Here is a 16,946-nt window from a genome sequence, read left to right as displayed (position 1 = left end):
CAATCCACTCCCTATTTATAGATCTATACAAGGTGTATTGATAAGGAAACAAATAATTCTATAATAATGAGAATACAATTATTCCTAAATCAATAAATCAACTATGGAAGGAATTGATGTAATCCAGGTAGTCTTCCCACGGATTACTGTTCACAGCTGTGGAGCTCTTTTTGGATCGTGAGGTTGAGATTTATTAATAATAATTATTATTAGTATTATCATTACTATAATAATAATAATAATAATAATAAACAAAAATAAATAAATAAATAAACATCCCTCTCCTTCCCTTCTCTGTTCGGCGGATCGACGGGGTTTGGTCGACGCAGTGCGTGAAAGGGATCAAGTTACCTTCACAACGAGTGGCTCTCACTGTTGCTTTTGATCAAAATCTCACGGCTTCCAATCCGACAGGAAAGGAACGTCAGGGATGGAGTGTAATCGAACAGCCACAAAGGGCCAGAGAGGCGCGCTAAAGGTAGAAAGTTATCTACACAACAGCGAGCTCCAGTTCTTGTTCCAATCAAAATGTCGTAACTTCCCTCTCAACAGGAAGGGAACGCCAGTCGAAGGAGAAAGGTCGGGCGACCCTGAGGGAGCGGGGTCGGAGGCACACGACAGAGAGAAAACTCCTGCACATCGAGCAGGTCCCATTCCCACTTCCGATCGAAACGTCGTAACGTCCAGCCCAACCGGGAGGGCGAGTCGTCGAAGCTCCAAAGCCAGCGAGCTCCTGCGGTTGTTTCCGATCCAAGGTGTCGCAACTCCCAATCGACTGGAAGGGAACGTCGTTGTCAGAGCGGGGTCGAGAGGGAGAATGGGAGCGGAAAAGATCGAGGAGCGTCAAAGAGGCCGAAGGCCTCCTTTTCGTGGCCATTTAACGACGCGAGCTCGTCGTGCAGAGTCATGGCGGATGCGGCGTCAATCGTGCGAGCGACATGCGAGGATCGTGGGAAGAGCAGCGACGACGTGCGACGAACAGAGCAGGTATGGGATTTGATTTTGATTTTTTTTTATTTTAATCGTGGAGGTCAACATTTATAGATTAATTTTGATCAATCGGCCAGTCATAAATCAGCACTTGTCAAAAAAAGAAGATATTATTTTGCCAATATCTTGTTTCCTTTTTGGCTCTACCAATTTGCACCATATAAAATAGCACTAGGTAGTGTTAACATGTGCCCACCAGGGTTTTATAAGAGTTTGGTCAAGCTCCACCAAAGGAGCAATTCAAAATTCTGTTACCATGACGTGACAAAAGGTTTATGGAATGGACCAAATGCAACTCTGAAAAACAATCATTCTCTTGTTCCATCTTACCTAAAGAAACTACTGCATTTAGCATGACAAAATTAAAATTGAAGAAAATCATGGTAGTTCAATGCCCTCTAAAAAATTTAATGCAGCATAAAGTAGATAATTAATGCAACAACAATATTTTAAGAAAGCATCAACTATGAAGAAAATTATAGAGGAACATATAGCTCAATTTTAGTTCTAATACATAAACCCTAAGTCATATTATCTCTCCTTAAGCAATATGATCATCACAATCAATTTTTTTGTGATGCTTAGGGGTGTCAGTGAGCCGAGCCGGTTCAAACTCAACTCAATAAAAAGCTCGCAAGTCAAGCTTATTGAGCTTCGAGCTTGAGCTCACAAACTCAAGCTCGCTTATTGAGATAGTAAAAGTTTAATTACCCAATTGTTGTAAGAAATTGGTCATGGAATGAATGATTTTCTAAATTCTCTCTTCTCTTCCTCTCTTGGGAGTCTACACCTACTCTAAAGGTGTTTTTCCTTCTAAGATTGCCAAGAAGCATATCATGCATGCATCAAAAGATTTACTCGGTATTTCTTTTAAATGTAGGTAAAATAAGCCAACCACACTTAGTGAGATAAAGGCTTGTTGTTGTTATAGTATAGTTAAAACGAGTAAACAAATTAGGACAAACTATTCACAACAGGAGTTTACTACCAACTTAAGTTTTTTTTCCAGCAAGAATAGAGCGTAGTTCTCATTGGATATATTCCTTTTATCAAATAAAACAGAGTCAGCAACCTAGTCTTAAAGGCTCAGACCATTCATCAAATTTCCCCAGATGAATATAGTACAATGGCATTTCTTTATTTTAAGCATTCAAGGCAAAAGCTCTCAGAACCAGGCACCAAACTCACAACCCTTTATTAGGCAAAGAGAGTAAGGCTGAGTAAGGCTAACTTTACTTCCTCTATTGTGTCCAATTATGTAGGTCAAAATACTAGTTGTCAAGGATAAAACCAAAGTTGAATATTTAAGAAGTACCAATTTCTTAAAATTTTGAAAGCTAAGCAGTAAGGTGAACAGTCATTACCAATTCCCTCTGCCTTTCTTGCTTAATTAGCTCCCGAAGAGGACGATATGCTGCTGTCATGCACAGATTCTGCTAAAACAATTTTCCTTCAGTAAGTGATAACTAGTTGAAAACCTATACCATCTAATAAGACACAAATCATATGAAACCTACAAACCTTAAGATCACTACCACTATATCCCTCTGTCATTACTGCAAGTTCCTTATATTCGAGTCCATCTTCAACCTTTTCTTTTGACAGAAGTGATTTCAAAATCAGTTCTCTGCTCTCAACAGATGGCAGGCCTACCATTATCCTGCGCATAATACAGAAATATTGAAGGTATGTCCAAGAGATCATGTATAAATACCAAAAAAAATAAAACAAACCTGCGTTCAAACCTCCTAACTATTGCTTCATCAAGGTCAAATGGTCTGTTTGTTGCTCCAAGAACAAGGATTCTTTCCCCGGCTTCTGTCAGGAGCCCATCCCAATGAGCCATGAACTCATTCTTAATCTTCCGCATTGCCTCATGCTCACCAGCCCTTGATCTTTGCCCAAGCATGCTATCAACCTCATCCACAAAAATAATAGTGGGTGAAACTTTCGCAGCGAGTGTGAACAATGCCCTCACATTTTTCTCATCTTCACCAAACCATTTTGATGTGAGGGTAGACATTGAAACATTTATGAAACTTGCTCCAGCTTCATTTGCAATGGCCTTTGCCAGCATAGTCTTCCCAGTTCCAGGAGGTCCGAAAAGTAGTATTCCTCTACAAGGCTTAAGGAGACCTCCTTTAAAGAGGTCTGGCCTCCGAAGCGGAAGCATGACGAGCTCATGAAGGGACTCTTTTATATCATCCAAAGCACCTATATCATCAAATGTTACTTCAATTTCACTTGCTGGGATCACTTCAGATCTGATGCGCTTCTCAAATTCATTGTCTGGAGGAAATTCCTACATACAAGAGTGCAATTGAAGTCAATCCTCTTTAAGATATAAGGAGTAAGCTAATTAGAGAAGAAAATAAGACATCATTATCCCAACCCTAAACCCCGCAAAAAAAGAAAAGAGTCACCCTAAAAAACGTATGCAGGAAGAGTAAGCACATATTTGTTCAAGTACGCACATGTTGATTGCAGAATGAAAATAGAGCATTGCATTACCAAGCAATAGATATGCCCTTAGACCAGACAACGAGAACTTTCATTATAGTTATAAAAACGTAAACAAAGTTTGGAGAAGAGTTAAAATAGAAAGAGCAAAAGAAATTAAAAACACCCGATTGGATGCTTCTATTAGATGATTCATGATTTTTAGAAGCAAAAGAAGAAAATGATAGAAGTTGAATCAACAAGATAAGTAAATAAAATTAATGTGAAGGGATTAGGAGAAAAAAGAGTATACGAAAGCTAATCTGGATATAAGTTGTGCAAAAAAAAAATTCTAGAAGAACAGCTACCATCTCATGCAAGCAATTAATGGGAATGAATGAAGACTGAAAAAGTATAGACCAGCCCGATACGATATCATTGGGATAAAGCTAATGATCTTGATGATATTAATGATAATGATGCTGATGTCTAAGATAACTCACAATTGCTTTTGGCAATAAACCCCCATCATTTTTAGCAGCTACACCTGACTTCTCTGATTCACTTTTGTTTTCAGAAGTGCCTTCAAATTTCGTCTCAGGTTTTTTTGTGTTCTCACTTTCTGAATTATCCTCCTGATAAATAAATAAATAAAATTTAAGTTCGCCTTTTTCCAAGAAAAGAAGGAAATCTATCGTGCATCTATATATTTGAAAATGTGACAAAATACAGTAAAAGCAAGCAGGCGCACCTTTGTTGCATCAGTATTTGTCTCCAATTTTAGAGAATCTTTATCGCCAAGCTTATTCTCTTGGAATATACTTAGTACATGGGACAAACTGTTGTAAGGAAATAAATAGTAAGGGAAAAAAAAGAATGTAGAGAAGATAATTGAAGAAGTCAGTAAACTCGAGTAAATCAACATAAACTATCTACCTCTTTGAAGAAATGACAAGTTTTCCATTTCTGTACTCAAGATCTTTGTTATGCATCAAATGATAAGAGACAGCGGAAACTACAATTTCTTCAATATAATTGCCTATAACCATTGCATCTGTTAAGCATATTGAACCCAAGTCATTACAGTCCAAATCATTGGATGCAAGCACCTCCAAAATGTGGTTTTTGTTATCCTGAGACTGCATCATTTTCATGTCTTCTTCCAATTGTGATTTCCAACTTACAAGATGACTTTCATCTTGTGGAGGCTTAATCTCTATGTTATACGGAAACAAAATACCGAGCCTCTCATCCACCTCTCCATAATTAGTATCCGATTCAACGATCCTTGAACCAAGTATCAACACCGGTCCAGTTAACATTTTCAACATTTTTTGGAACATAGAATGTATCCTTTGGGATCTGAAAACTAGACCCTCAACATCCCTTATGTACAGGACGATAGGATTATCTTTTGAAACTGAAACAAGAACCTGCATATAACTGTGAAGATCACCATCTTTCTCAAACAAACTCAAGAATAAATGCTTTTCAAAAAAAAAAACCAAGGAATTTCTATAATTAGAAAGAAAAAACGTTATACAAAATACTATGTACCTTGTGAAGTGCTTGTATAAGCAGCTTTTCATCAAAAGTCCAGTTTCCGGTGCGCTTGGGTGGGACAGGAAGAGCTAGATTGATGACAGTCATACAAATAAGAGAAAAAAGACCACCAAAGTTGTAATCAATATTTATGAAAAAAAAAACATTAAAGGCAATTATACTCTCAACTATCTTTTTGTTGGATAGAAAAGGTAGAGATCCATATACATTCAAACCACCACACATAGGCAAAACACTCTAAAGCAATTATTACCACTCTCTTCACATTACCAATAAGCTAAACCTAGCTGATGTAGAACTATATGTAATAGCAAATGCAATCGATTGGAAATTACACAAACAAGAATAGAACTTTGCAATTAATTAACTTCTCATGTTTCTTAGCAAAGTTTAAGCCAACAAATTGGTGATTAAGCTTCGACAATCCATTACACAAGAAAAGATTAGAAATGTAAAACAATCATATCAAATTATACCATGCGAATTTAGGGTTTTCAAAAGGAATCCCTAATTTAACAATTAGAATAGTCACTAAAAGGAATCCGCTCACTTACACTCTTAATCTGGGTTGTGCAGATAGATCTTCATGATCAAATGATGACAAGATTGAAGGAGGATTAAGAGCTGCAAGGAAGGGAGAGAGTTTACCCAAAAATAGGAGATACGAGACAACGGCGATGATGTGTGGTTGCTTCTGAAGGAAGGGCAATAATGTGAAGTCTTCTCACAAATTCGAACTGCAATCTGGCACCTCCAGAGAGTTTGGATAGCACTCTGATGTTTGGAGAAATTCTGGACAACAATCCCGCAAGTCTTGGAAACCTTGGACAGCAAGTGCATGAAGTTCCACTCTTGGAGTAAGTGAGATTATGGTTAGGGGATTTGGTGGTGGGCTATGGAAAACTATGGGCTGCACATAGCAACATCAATGGTGGAGGGATTTGAGGTGATAGGTGGCCCAAGGAAGAAGGAAATTATCTCCAAACTTGGGAGTGAATAATTAAGGGGAAATAATTGGGGAAAACAAAACAAGAAATAAAAGAGAGGAAAAGGGAACGGCTAGCTTGAATGGGGGATTTGATTTAGGGAATCTCGGAAATGATTTCCAATTAGATAAGGAATTGATCGATTGATTGGGGAGATTTAATGGGCCTCATAATTAGATGAGAGAGAGAGAGAGAGGAGGGGAAGGGAGGGGCCCACATGATTTAATGAAGATTTGAGGGGATTGAGGGGCTTAAATGAGTTACCAATCAAAACCAATTTAAATTAAGAAAGAGACTTTAATACAATTATCTCTGTAATTTAATTTCAAATTCAAATGACCTTGATTGGAGGGACTTTCCTAATATAACTCATCTTATTTAAGGAATGAATTTCAAATTCAAATAAATTCAAATTTAAATTAATTGACCTTCCAAATTTACAAAGAGATAATTTAGAAAAGTGGTGAATGTTATGATGAATTTGGATTCAAGGGGAAGGAGGGAGGGGGACGGTGGCTTGAAGGGGAGGATTTGGGGTTGGCGGTTACGAGAGGGGAAGGTGGTCTTGGGTCGTCGGTTAGGAGGGGTTGGGGGTTGGGGCCAGTGACTAAGAGGTGTAGGGGTGATCTTGGGCCGGCAGGTAGGAGGAGGGAAGGGAAGTTTTGGGCCGCCTTCTAGGAGGGGAGAAGAACTACGAGCCCGGACGCTTCCTACGGCTTATGAGTATTGCTTTTCCCTCACCTAAGGACTTCAAACTCTCCAAAAATTCTCACAACTCTCCACGAACACAAGTGCTAAAATTTTCATAATATTAATCATCATACTCTCAAAGGAGGGGAAAGGATTATAAATAGTCAAAATACAATAACATTTCTAAAGACAAAAGTACCCCCTAGGGTTAAATAAGCCTACTTCCTCAAGTGAGGGTAAAAACGGAAAAGATACATAAAGAAATCAAATACAAATAATAAATCAAAAATAAAGTGGACTAATCATGGTCATCGATCTCTGATTCCTTCTCTGATAAACTTTCCACGGTAGGATGTCCTCATCACTAGCACTTGCTTAGCAATCATTGTTGCATTATATCCTACATATTGTGGTGTATATTCTTGTCACTGTATTACTGCAAAGTTGTATTACCTTCCCAATCTTGTTTTATATGCATTGTGTTGTAAGTATGGCAATTCGATGGTAACAAATACTCTACTTCCACAATATCGTGCAAAATAAGATAGGAATTTTGCAAAAAAAAAAGATGTTTATGCAACCTTTTAGTGAATAATTTTTAAATATAACGAAGAGCACTATGTCCTTGACATGGCATGTTATTTTTCCAAGTCATATCCATATCTTTCTCATGTCAGTCATAGGAAAAAAAAATCCCTCAGGACATCCCGAGGGAAATTTAGGTGGGGATGACTTTTTGGCCTTTAAATTCCCATTGGAATACAAGTAATCGATGTGTTTTGGTTTTGATTTACACTTATCCAAAAAATCATTCTCATCAAAACCAAGTTATGTGGAAACCCCATTCAAACAATATATGGTTTCTCTTCAAAAACCTTATGAAAATAATCATACTAGATTAGCAATCCACAATTAAAATCCTGTTGTGCAAAAAAAAATAAATCCTCACAATTATAAATTGAAACCGCATACATTTTACATATCCCATCTCCTAAATGCTCTGCTTGCATTACATTCCTTCTAGTCACCATCTTTTCCTTAGTTCAGGGCTTATATATTCTTAATTGCGTTATTCTATGCTGATTCTCTTCCAAACTTCAATATTCATGCAATTCATTAAGCACTTCGTTTTATAACAATACTCCTTCCAAAGATTAATTTACAGATATTCAATTCCTCTCCAGGCAGAGGATTCTATTATTTATATTACATCGAACACTTTCCTAGAGTTAACATCTTATAACTTTCAGGCATCTAATTTAAAAGCTATTATTAAAACACAAGCGATCGAGATAATAACTTAATCCAACAGCAACATTATTGAAGTACATTGATATTTACTTTAGTTGTTCTTATTTCACATTTTTTTATTTCATGTTAATTTATTTTGGTATAAACATGTCTATGATAATGATCACTGCAGATAATGGACTATTCTCTCAAGTCAGAGTTAGTTTGATATTAATTTATTTGGTTTTGATTCTCATCCCTAATTCAGTTCATTATTTGTCTCTCTGGTCAGTAGCTGATATTATTATTTTGGGTAGTTCAATTGTGATTCAGTTGCTGTAATTATTATTTTGAACCATTCAATTGGGATTCTGCTGCTGTTGGGACATTTGTTTGGTTTTGGCTTTCAAAGTTGCACCAATCGGTTCTTTGTTGATTACATGTGGCTTCCTTGATGCCTTCTCCATGTGCTTATCCCTTTCCGTGTCCAAGATAATTACTTGCTATTTTTGTGGTGTTAGTTTTATTGAAGCTATAGCTGTAAATTACATGCTCCAGATTAATTGTTTATAAACTCCAAATAACATTGCATAGGATTAGCTCAATTCAAATTAATAACAAATCCAAAATTAATTCCGACCACAGTTTAAAATATCCCCAGAAAATATGAAACACACAAATAACTATGCACGAGATAACTTGCAAGAGGCTCACAAAAGCCACACCATAACAAGTGGAAGTAGTACCCAGAAAATAAGGGATAACCAAAACTGGAAACCCTCAAAACAAAAGCCACTTTGCGAGGACAGGAGCAATTCCGCATCATGTAGTTAACTGGCAACCAACTTTTTACATACAAATTAGTACCCTTAAGACAAAAAAACATTATATTTATTAAGAACCATAGCTGATATACAAGAAAAGCATAATCACCTTGATTCATACAAGTGGACTCTGATGAAAGGCTACCAATATCAGCCGAGGCAGATGCATTTCTACGAAGTTTTGAAATACTCCCGCAGCTTTCTAGGCCCCTAGAAAAAGCCAAAAATAGACACTTGGATAAGTTTTATAAAAAAAGTGCTAAATCTTTGTGTGCTCTCTAATCTTCATTAAAGAAGCTCACATTTACTGTACCTTGATCTTAAATCTAATCCGCCGGTTTGTCTATGCAAAGATCCTAAACAGAGAAAATGAAGTTAAGTAAGAAAAAACAAATCAAAATTAGTCAAGAGAAAAGTACTTAAAACGTGAAAAAAAAATATGATGGGCTTGCTAAGGTCACAAAAAAAAGAGTCCAAGCTAAATTTGGATAAATTTAATATTTCAGATTAGTTGAATACACCAAATTTTCACTAAAAAAAACCTTTTTCGATTACAAAATTACCACAATAAAAAATTAGCAATAGATGATAAACTTTAACTAATTCCTTTCTTCTCTAATCAATATAGAAAAGGAATTAGCATCGAGCATCCACAGTATTTGTCAAGCAAGAACTAAACTAAGGATATTATGGGGGATGACTTTATGCATAAAGCCTCCAAGCACTCCAACAAACAATACTCATTCTTAAAAAAAAGACAAATAGGAATGCTAAAGTTATTTCCATATTAACTGCATAAATCATACATTTACATGGTTTAACAATATAGATATAACATGAGACAACATGAGCTGAACAATGATGCCAAGTTCACATAAGCAGGAACACCGAACAAGTAAAAGAATATAACAATGCATAAAATGTACCTGAAAAAGAACCTTTTGGTTCTTCCTGAGGAAGAATAGAAAATGATCCAATTATGCTGGTTAAACGTTCAAGCGTTGACTCAGAAATGGACCTTCTAAAAGCCTGCCATTTCAATAAAAAAGGCAGCCATGAAATAAAAATGAAAAGTAGCATGAAACAAGTTCTCAATAGATGAAAAGAAAGAAGGCACAGATTCCCGTTTTAACCTATTTATCATTAAGATTATGCATAAGAATTAAAAAAGCTATGATTACATGTGCCTAACATGAATATTATCAACATAGATAAAAAATCATAAAACATATAAGAGAAATTAATTTTGTCTCGTTGATACAACTAAAACATGGCATAAGTTTAGCAATAATAATATAGACAAGTCATTGAAAACTTACAGAATTTTTGTTCGCAAATCCATATTTGCTTTGGACCTGATGCCAACAATAAAGTAAATCAACATGTGATAAAAATGCAAGAACAAGAATAACAGCATAACAGCATTCACTTGCCTTAAGTGCAAAATCTGATACATCTAACAGTAACAAGTTGGACTCAAAGTAGTGAGCTAAAGCTTTCGCAAGCATCTGCTGATAAAGTTCTTTACAAAGAAGTTTCTTAAAAATTAGTGTCAAGCATTCAAAAAATTACCAATAGAAAAGACATGAAATATGATTTTCGATGAAAAATACCTGTGGGCCCTGAGAGTAAAATGGCTCGACTTGCGGGAGAAAGATTTCGTGTGAACTTAGAGAACTCAGCTTGCTTCAAGTGAACAAAGGCTGCACTCGTCAGCACCACTCGTGTTTGCTCACTGTTGTCAACAAGAAAAGCCAATACATATGAATTGAAAGATTCAATAAAACAATCAAAATAATAGATTTGCAAATCATTTCAAATATCAATTTATAAAACTAAAAATATTGATAAATTAACCAAATTAATTAAGATCTAGAAAATTAAATGTAAATCATAATTGCATCTGTTATGTATTTCATGTGTAAGTTCAGTATATTGGACAAGCAGCTGTAAATAATCTGTCAACAATATATAAGGTAGTAGTACAATTGAACCATGATTCCTAACCATAGTTTAGAAAAGTATTCTTCCAACATTGTTACTTATATGACAATATTTTTTCAGCTTTTTCATGAAAATAAGAAGAATGGACACAACTCTAATGAAGGTCAGATAATATCAACCAAGAGATGGAAATGAACTTTCCAGACATGAAGTTGTAAGAAAAGCTGGAATTCCGCTGCCTGTATTGCAATTGAATGATATGTTGATATAAGAGTTTCTATATATATAGCTGATGGAAGAGAGTATTAAGATATAGTTAATAATGAGAATATATTACAGTAATAATAATTATAAATTTCTACTATAACACATTTTAATATTTATATGGAAATCAATCCAATAACTCATAATACCTTCCGCATACATTCGTAAAAGTTTTAAAGATTCAGATTACAAATTTACTTGGAAGCTCAATGATAGTAACCGCAAAGTAAACAACGAATTGACTACTATAAAATAATCAACAACTAACAAAAGTGACAATAACATTTTTTGTTTAAAAAACATAAAATTAAAAAGTAAAATGAATCAATCTTTTCAGAAATTTTCAACAAAATATAACTAAATAATTTGGCTTTAAGTTACGAACGGTTCATTGTAAAGGCCCATGTTTCATAACTTCAACTTCATTAAACAAAGGAAAAGTAAAATTACATCAATGATAAAGGACAATAATTGCATGCGCAACAATAAAAAAAATAAACAGCTAACAAGTTCAAATAGGCACATATTCACTCTCCAATGCAAACCGAAAAGCGGCAATTTCACAGAGATCTTTTCTCATAAGAAAACTGATCTGAAATACTCATACGAGTCATTAAAATGATCCAAATTCTTACCTGGTCTGGAGAGCCATATGAGTCATGAAAATGATCCACAGTAGAGGGATCATCATAAGTAGGTGTAAATGGTAGTTGCAACCAAGCTAATTCTTCTGCAACTGATAGTAAAACTAAAAAGGAAAACCAACATGCAATACAAGGATCATGATATTAATTATCTAGCAGTAACAAAAAGCCTTGAAAAAGTTGGCCTTAGCCTTGGAAATTGTTAGATAATGGCTTCAACGAAGTTCTTGGCTTCTTTTAGTCGAACGTGGACCCAGTTGTTTGATAAGAAACTGTAGGCTACGGTGTAACTAAAATTTCCATACGCCTTACCAAGTTTATACACAAGTTTTATATGATTTCAATGGCCTAACTATAATGGTGTACTAGTTTCATAGCCATAAAGAGTGTTTTGTTTTAACTGACATTTCAGAAAGAAAACCTAACTAATTTGCTAATGCAGCACTACCATGTAGCTTCTCCCAGGGTTCATAACCAGAACCAACGAAACTATAATTAAAAATCACTATATGCACATTGGTCCATAAAAAGAATAGTACTGCACTACTCTTCTGCTGTGATATTCTTGGACAATTTGCCCTTAACGTCAATCTGACAGTGTGGTCCCAACAACTTGTCATAGTCGCGTCAAAGGAGAGACGGTCTAAATCTTGATTATCCTTTACAGGTCAAAAGGTAGCACTAATACACACCACAGAATAAAAATTTAACGTGAATGGGGAAGAGATTATTTATTTAAATGTAGGGCTGCAAAACATTCATAATATAAATTATTATAAGAAAATTTAAAAGTAAACTTCAATCTATACAAAATTATAAGAAGAATTTTCTCAAACTAAGTAAAAAGCCCCTCATTTCCCCACTGGACTGTGCACTGTAGAAACATGCTAGGAATAAATTATGATCAATTGCCCACACACACGCGGGCTCCAATTGATGTTGTCAAGTTGTTGTGAGCATGAAAAGCATGGGCGAGGTGCAAGGGCGGAACTAGACTTAATTTTCAGGAGGACCAAACTTATAAGTAAATGTTGGTGTTGCCTCAAATTTGGCTCTACCCTTCATTACAAAAAAATATGTCACCAAAAAGGAAGCTTGATATTAGCTACCAAAAAGAAAAATCATTGATGATTTGTTTATTCTAAAACAAAATTTAGGTTAATAAACAAAATTTAGGTTGAAGTATGGATGATTTATATGCAAAAAAAAAAAATTAAAATGATACAATTGATTAATCATTCAATTTCTACAAAATACATGTTAGAGATGCATTGAATTTGGTTCGACCCCTATTAGTTCATATCCTTGATTGTTATACGCTTCGCAGATATGTCGGGGGTCCAAGGGGGCAGCGCACTCGGAACAAATTTTAGTTGTAAGGATAGTTTTGAAATTTTTGCAGGCTTTGTGAGGGTAATTACGGGCGGTTATGGCAAAAGAGGGGCAAAAGTAAGAAGCTTAGGGGGGGACAAATTATTTAAATGCACCTCTCTTATAATTAAATTCTTTTTTTAAGGGAGGCAATTCCTCTCCTGACATCTACATGGTTTCGCCCCTAGCGAGGTGATTCATGCACGTGCGGAGCTCTCTTCAATAATTTGTTTTTTAACTCTCACAAGACTGTTGCGTTCATTTCGTTTAGATTAATTAATTATATGGTCACTATAGATCAGCTTATTGCTAGCTAGCACGTATTTGGCAGAGAAACAATTAGAATGATAAAACAATTAGCAATTTTGAAATATTATGTATCCTTATAAATATAAGAATCCAAAAAAACACTTCATTTAGATCTTTAATATTGACATATAACATCAGAAAATCTACATACTAATCTCTTCGATCAACTTATTGCAGCTAGCACATATTTGGCAGAGAACTGATTAGATTGATAAAAATTAAGCATCTTTAAAAATATATTATCCTCATAAATATAAGAATCCAATAATATTACATTTAGATCTCTATTTTTGCAGCATATCATCAGAAATCTACATACTACTTTAATAAAAATAAATCATTGATTACTTTGTATTACTCTAAGGAAAATATTTATTTAATCTTATTAAAAAAACAATCGTTGAGCTCACTTTAATTATGGAAATAATTCATCGCACAAATCAAGGAAAATCCACTAGTAAGGAGAATTGCTCTGTCCGAGTTGAAATAACTTGAAACTTCTACCATTCCATGCCAAAATTTTACCAAGACCAACTTAGAGGAAAAAAATTATCAAGATGACCTGATGTACTTTTCCTCTAGATCTATTTAAATTTGTGGCATGGAGATCGTGCGTGCAGCTCGCTGATTGAGCGAAATTTTTCCTCCCACGCGGCTCGTGTTCGAATCCGCTAACTATCCCAAAAAAAATGTGTGGCACGCGCGTTGAAAAAATAAATGTAACTTTTATATCACTCCTACAAATCCATATATTTCACATAATTGTTCAAATTTTCTTTTTTGTCTTTAAAATTATTTTGATATCTTCATTTTTATAGTATTTTCCATTAAAAATCTAAAACTTCCATACACAAATACCTTCAAAATTTGTGATGTATATCTTAGAAATTTAATATTTTGCCTTTAAAATAACAATACATATTTTAACAAATCGAGATAAAGGATAAATTAGTAAAAATACGATTTAGATTTTTTAAATGCCATTTTATTAAATTGCAATTATTAGAATTTAACAGGAGCAAATTAAATCATAAACAATAGAAATTAACAGTTAATGCACTCAAATTTCCCATATTGAAATGGGAGCCATGGCCCCCAACCATGAAGCCACATTGCCTTCCACTTCTAATAACACATGTAATGATTTAAAAGGAATCTTGATCGAAAATAATCTTCCAATTATATATAACATAATAAATGAGGTAGGTCCTTAAGCACCTGCCCAATTCTATGTTTTAAGGTTATTAACTAATATAAGATTAATCCATAATAATAATTATATAAAAAGATTAAATCAGAAATGCTAAAATTTAAAATAACATATAGATAAACTTACATTATTGAGAAATTTTGCAAATAGTATGAAGTGGAGGCAGCGGGGATAGCCGGATAGGAAAAGGGTGAAGGCGAGAAGTGCCGAAGAGGGTTGGAACTCGGAAGTCGAAAACAATTATTTATCAATTCGGAAAATTTGCAACGAAATATCCCACTTTTGATATATATTTACGAACTAGGTATATGCAATACAGAATCGGTAGATAGGATGAAGGCTGGATTTTAGGATTCGGTTCTCCGATCATTCTACACAAGACCCGTACATATTCACCTCCTAGTGATCTTACAATTCGTAACCCAAGGCGAGCATAGAAGACGAAAACGATATGCCGAGAAAAAAAAAACAAATAAATAAATGAAAACTTTTATCATCATTCATTTACCTGAGGTAATAAGGGAACTCATTGAAGGTAACTTTACTCTCCTTTCCGTCCGTCACGAGGCTCATCAGCTCCTCCCCGATCATGTCCGCCGTCACGCCAGCTGCCTGCACGGGGGCCGCCCATTTCCCCAACGTCTGGCTACCTGCAAGACCCAACCCCACCCCAACGCCAAGTCCTACGCCCAACGCCGACATCAGCATACGCTTCGGCTCCATTCTCTCTTCTTCGTCTGCAACACCTCAACAAAGCAGTCTCCAGTTCTCCTCCTCCCTGCCATACAAAGCATTGAGCGGAATCAGCACCCTCCCCAAATAACACTAGCAAACCGTATAAATCGAAGGAGGAAATCGAAAATCGGAGGAAGGGAAGAATCCGTGAGCGGTCATGATTAATTGATATTTGTATTACTTGTAGTCCTCGTGTTATCCGATGAATCCGCTTTGCCCTATCTCCCTCTGTTGCTATATTTAGGCGCGGCTCTTGCGGTTCTAAACCCTAGAATTCCAGTGATAAATAGCTGAATGAATCCTTGGAGATCTCAACAGCTGCCGTAATCGATACCTCGGTGGCGAGAGAGAATCAGAGAGCAGAGCTTCTGAACTCTGTTCCCGCATTTTAAAACCCCAGCGTGCAGGCTTGGGGCTTTGGATCGTTTTTAAAACTTGCTTTTGCCCGGGCTATGGCCTTCTCTGTGGCCAAGTGGCTATACGACGGCTACAGGAAACATTAATGGTCTTGGGTGGAATATTGCGTGTTCATCAGTGTGAGGACCGCCGTTACCGCCGTTATATTATTGTTATTATATTATTATTATTATTATTATTATTATTATTATTATTATTATTATTATTATTATTATTATTATTATTATTATTATTATTATATCTTAACCATATATTAGTTAAATAAGCTTAAAGCATAGAATTGAGCACGTGCTTAAGGACCTACCTCATTTATTATGTTCTAATTACTTGGAAGAATATTTTCGATCTAGATTCCTTTTAAATTATGATATGTTATAGTTAAAATTTATCGTCAAATGGCCGTCGGATTGGGACGGAAGCGGGCAGCCTAGTCGGTGCAAAGTAGTTTGATTGCATTGGCTTGGTGTTCGTCTTTGAGAATTGGAAATTGACAGGGTTGTTGATTCTATCAATCCTAGTTAGCATCCTTTATTTATAAAAAAAGAATTTATATCAGAAAATTCTAATACAAAATATATCATAATAAATTTAATTTTTTAATTTGATATTAAAATTAACGTTTGATACGTCATCAAAAACCAATTTAATTGAGCATGAATCTCGATATACATTTGAATTGAAAACTCCCGAAATTAAATTAAGGATCGTTTGGAGTTTGATTACAGTGAGCTTAGAGCCTAAATGAGTCTAAATCAAGGGCTTGAAGTACATTCGGAAGTTTTGATATATTAATTGGGTTATCAAATGATCTCTAAATAAGATATGCTAATAGTAGAATCGGGCGGTTCAATAAGACAAAGTTAATGAGTCTAAGACCGTTTAATTTGACATCATTATGGCGCTTAAATGCTCAAAAAATGATATATGATTGGGGAATCAATATTTAGATTTGCTCTAGATTTTTCTCATATTTGCGGGGAATAATACTCACAAAAATTTATAAATAAACCTCAACTCCCTACATGAGAGGGACATTGGTTAGAGATTCAAGGGAGTTCTAAGATTTGAAGAATCCAGAGCTCCATCGCTAGTAAACTTGTATCGGTCAATCACTACCATTGAGCTTCTGCCCGATCAACGGCTGCGTGACCTTTGCCAAGTTGTTGATCACCAAACCTCTACTCGACCAATCACCACCGAACCTCTGCACAGTCATTGATTACCCGAACTTTACGAGACCACCACCGCAGGGCATCCACCCAACAAACCATTGTTGGACTTTCGATCGACAGTGAGGTCATCTTCATCAATGGGTAGCCAAGCATGTATA

General features: G+C 35.4%; 1 protein-coding gene across 1 annotated transcript in view; it reads right to left on the bottom strand.

Annotated features, from left to right (window-relative positions):
- The window catches only part of LOC110115873 (peroxisomal biogenesis factor 6), a 26,287-nt gene extending 10,672 nt beyond the window's left edge, over window positions 1-15,615 (bottom strand). The window contains exons 1-15 of the mRNA XM_020849272.2: window positions 15,381-15,615; window positions 14,973-15,242; window positions 10,336-10,457; window positions 10,156-10,244; window positions 10,042-10,077; window positions 9,649-9,751; window positions 9,036-9,078; window positions 8,832-8,932; window positions 4,987-5,060; window positions 4,366-4,862; window positions 4,181-4,268; window positions 3,933-4,064; window positions 2,724-3,292; window positions 2,512-2,650; window positions 2,355-2,423 (exon numbers count right to left, since the gene is read on the bottom strand). Of these exons, the coding sequence (XP_020704931.1) occupies window positions 2,355-2,423; window positions 2,512-2,650; window positions 2,724-3,292; window positions 3,933-4,064; window positions 4,181-4,268; window positions 4,366-4,862; window positions 4,987-5,060; window positions 8,832-8,932; window positions 9,036-9,078; window positions 9,649-9,751; window positions 10,042-10,077; window positions 10,156-10,244; window positions 10,336-10,457; window positions 14,973-15,187 (2,277 nt within the window). The 5' untranslated portion in view covers window positions 15,188-15,242; window positions 15,381-15,615. The remainder of the gene's footprint in view (window positions 1-2,354; window positions 2,424-2,511; window positions 2,651-2,723; window positions 3,293-3,932; window positions 4,065-4,180; window positions 4,269-4,365; window positions 4,863-4,986; window positions 5,061-8,831; window positions 8,933-9,035; window positions 9,079-9,648; window positions 9,752-10,041; window positions 10,078-10,155; window positions 10,245-10,335; window positions 10,458-14,972; window positions 15,243-15,380) is intronic.
- Window positions 15,616-16,946: the final 1,331 nt, after the last annotated feature.

This window comes from Dendrobium catenatum, unplaced genomic scaffold (genome assembly GCF_001605985.2).
Source record: "Dendrobium catenatum unplaced genomic scaffold, ASM160598v2 fragScaff_scaffold_880, whole genome shotgun sequence".
NCBI classification, from domain to species: Eukaryota; Viridiplantae; Streptophyta; class Magnoliopsida; order Asparagales; family Orchidaceae; genus Dendrobium; species Dendrobium catenatum.
Note: the sequence above shows the minus strand (reverse complement) of the source record. Positions and strands in the feature narration are given on the sequence as shown.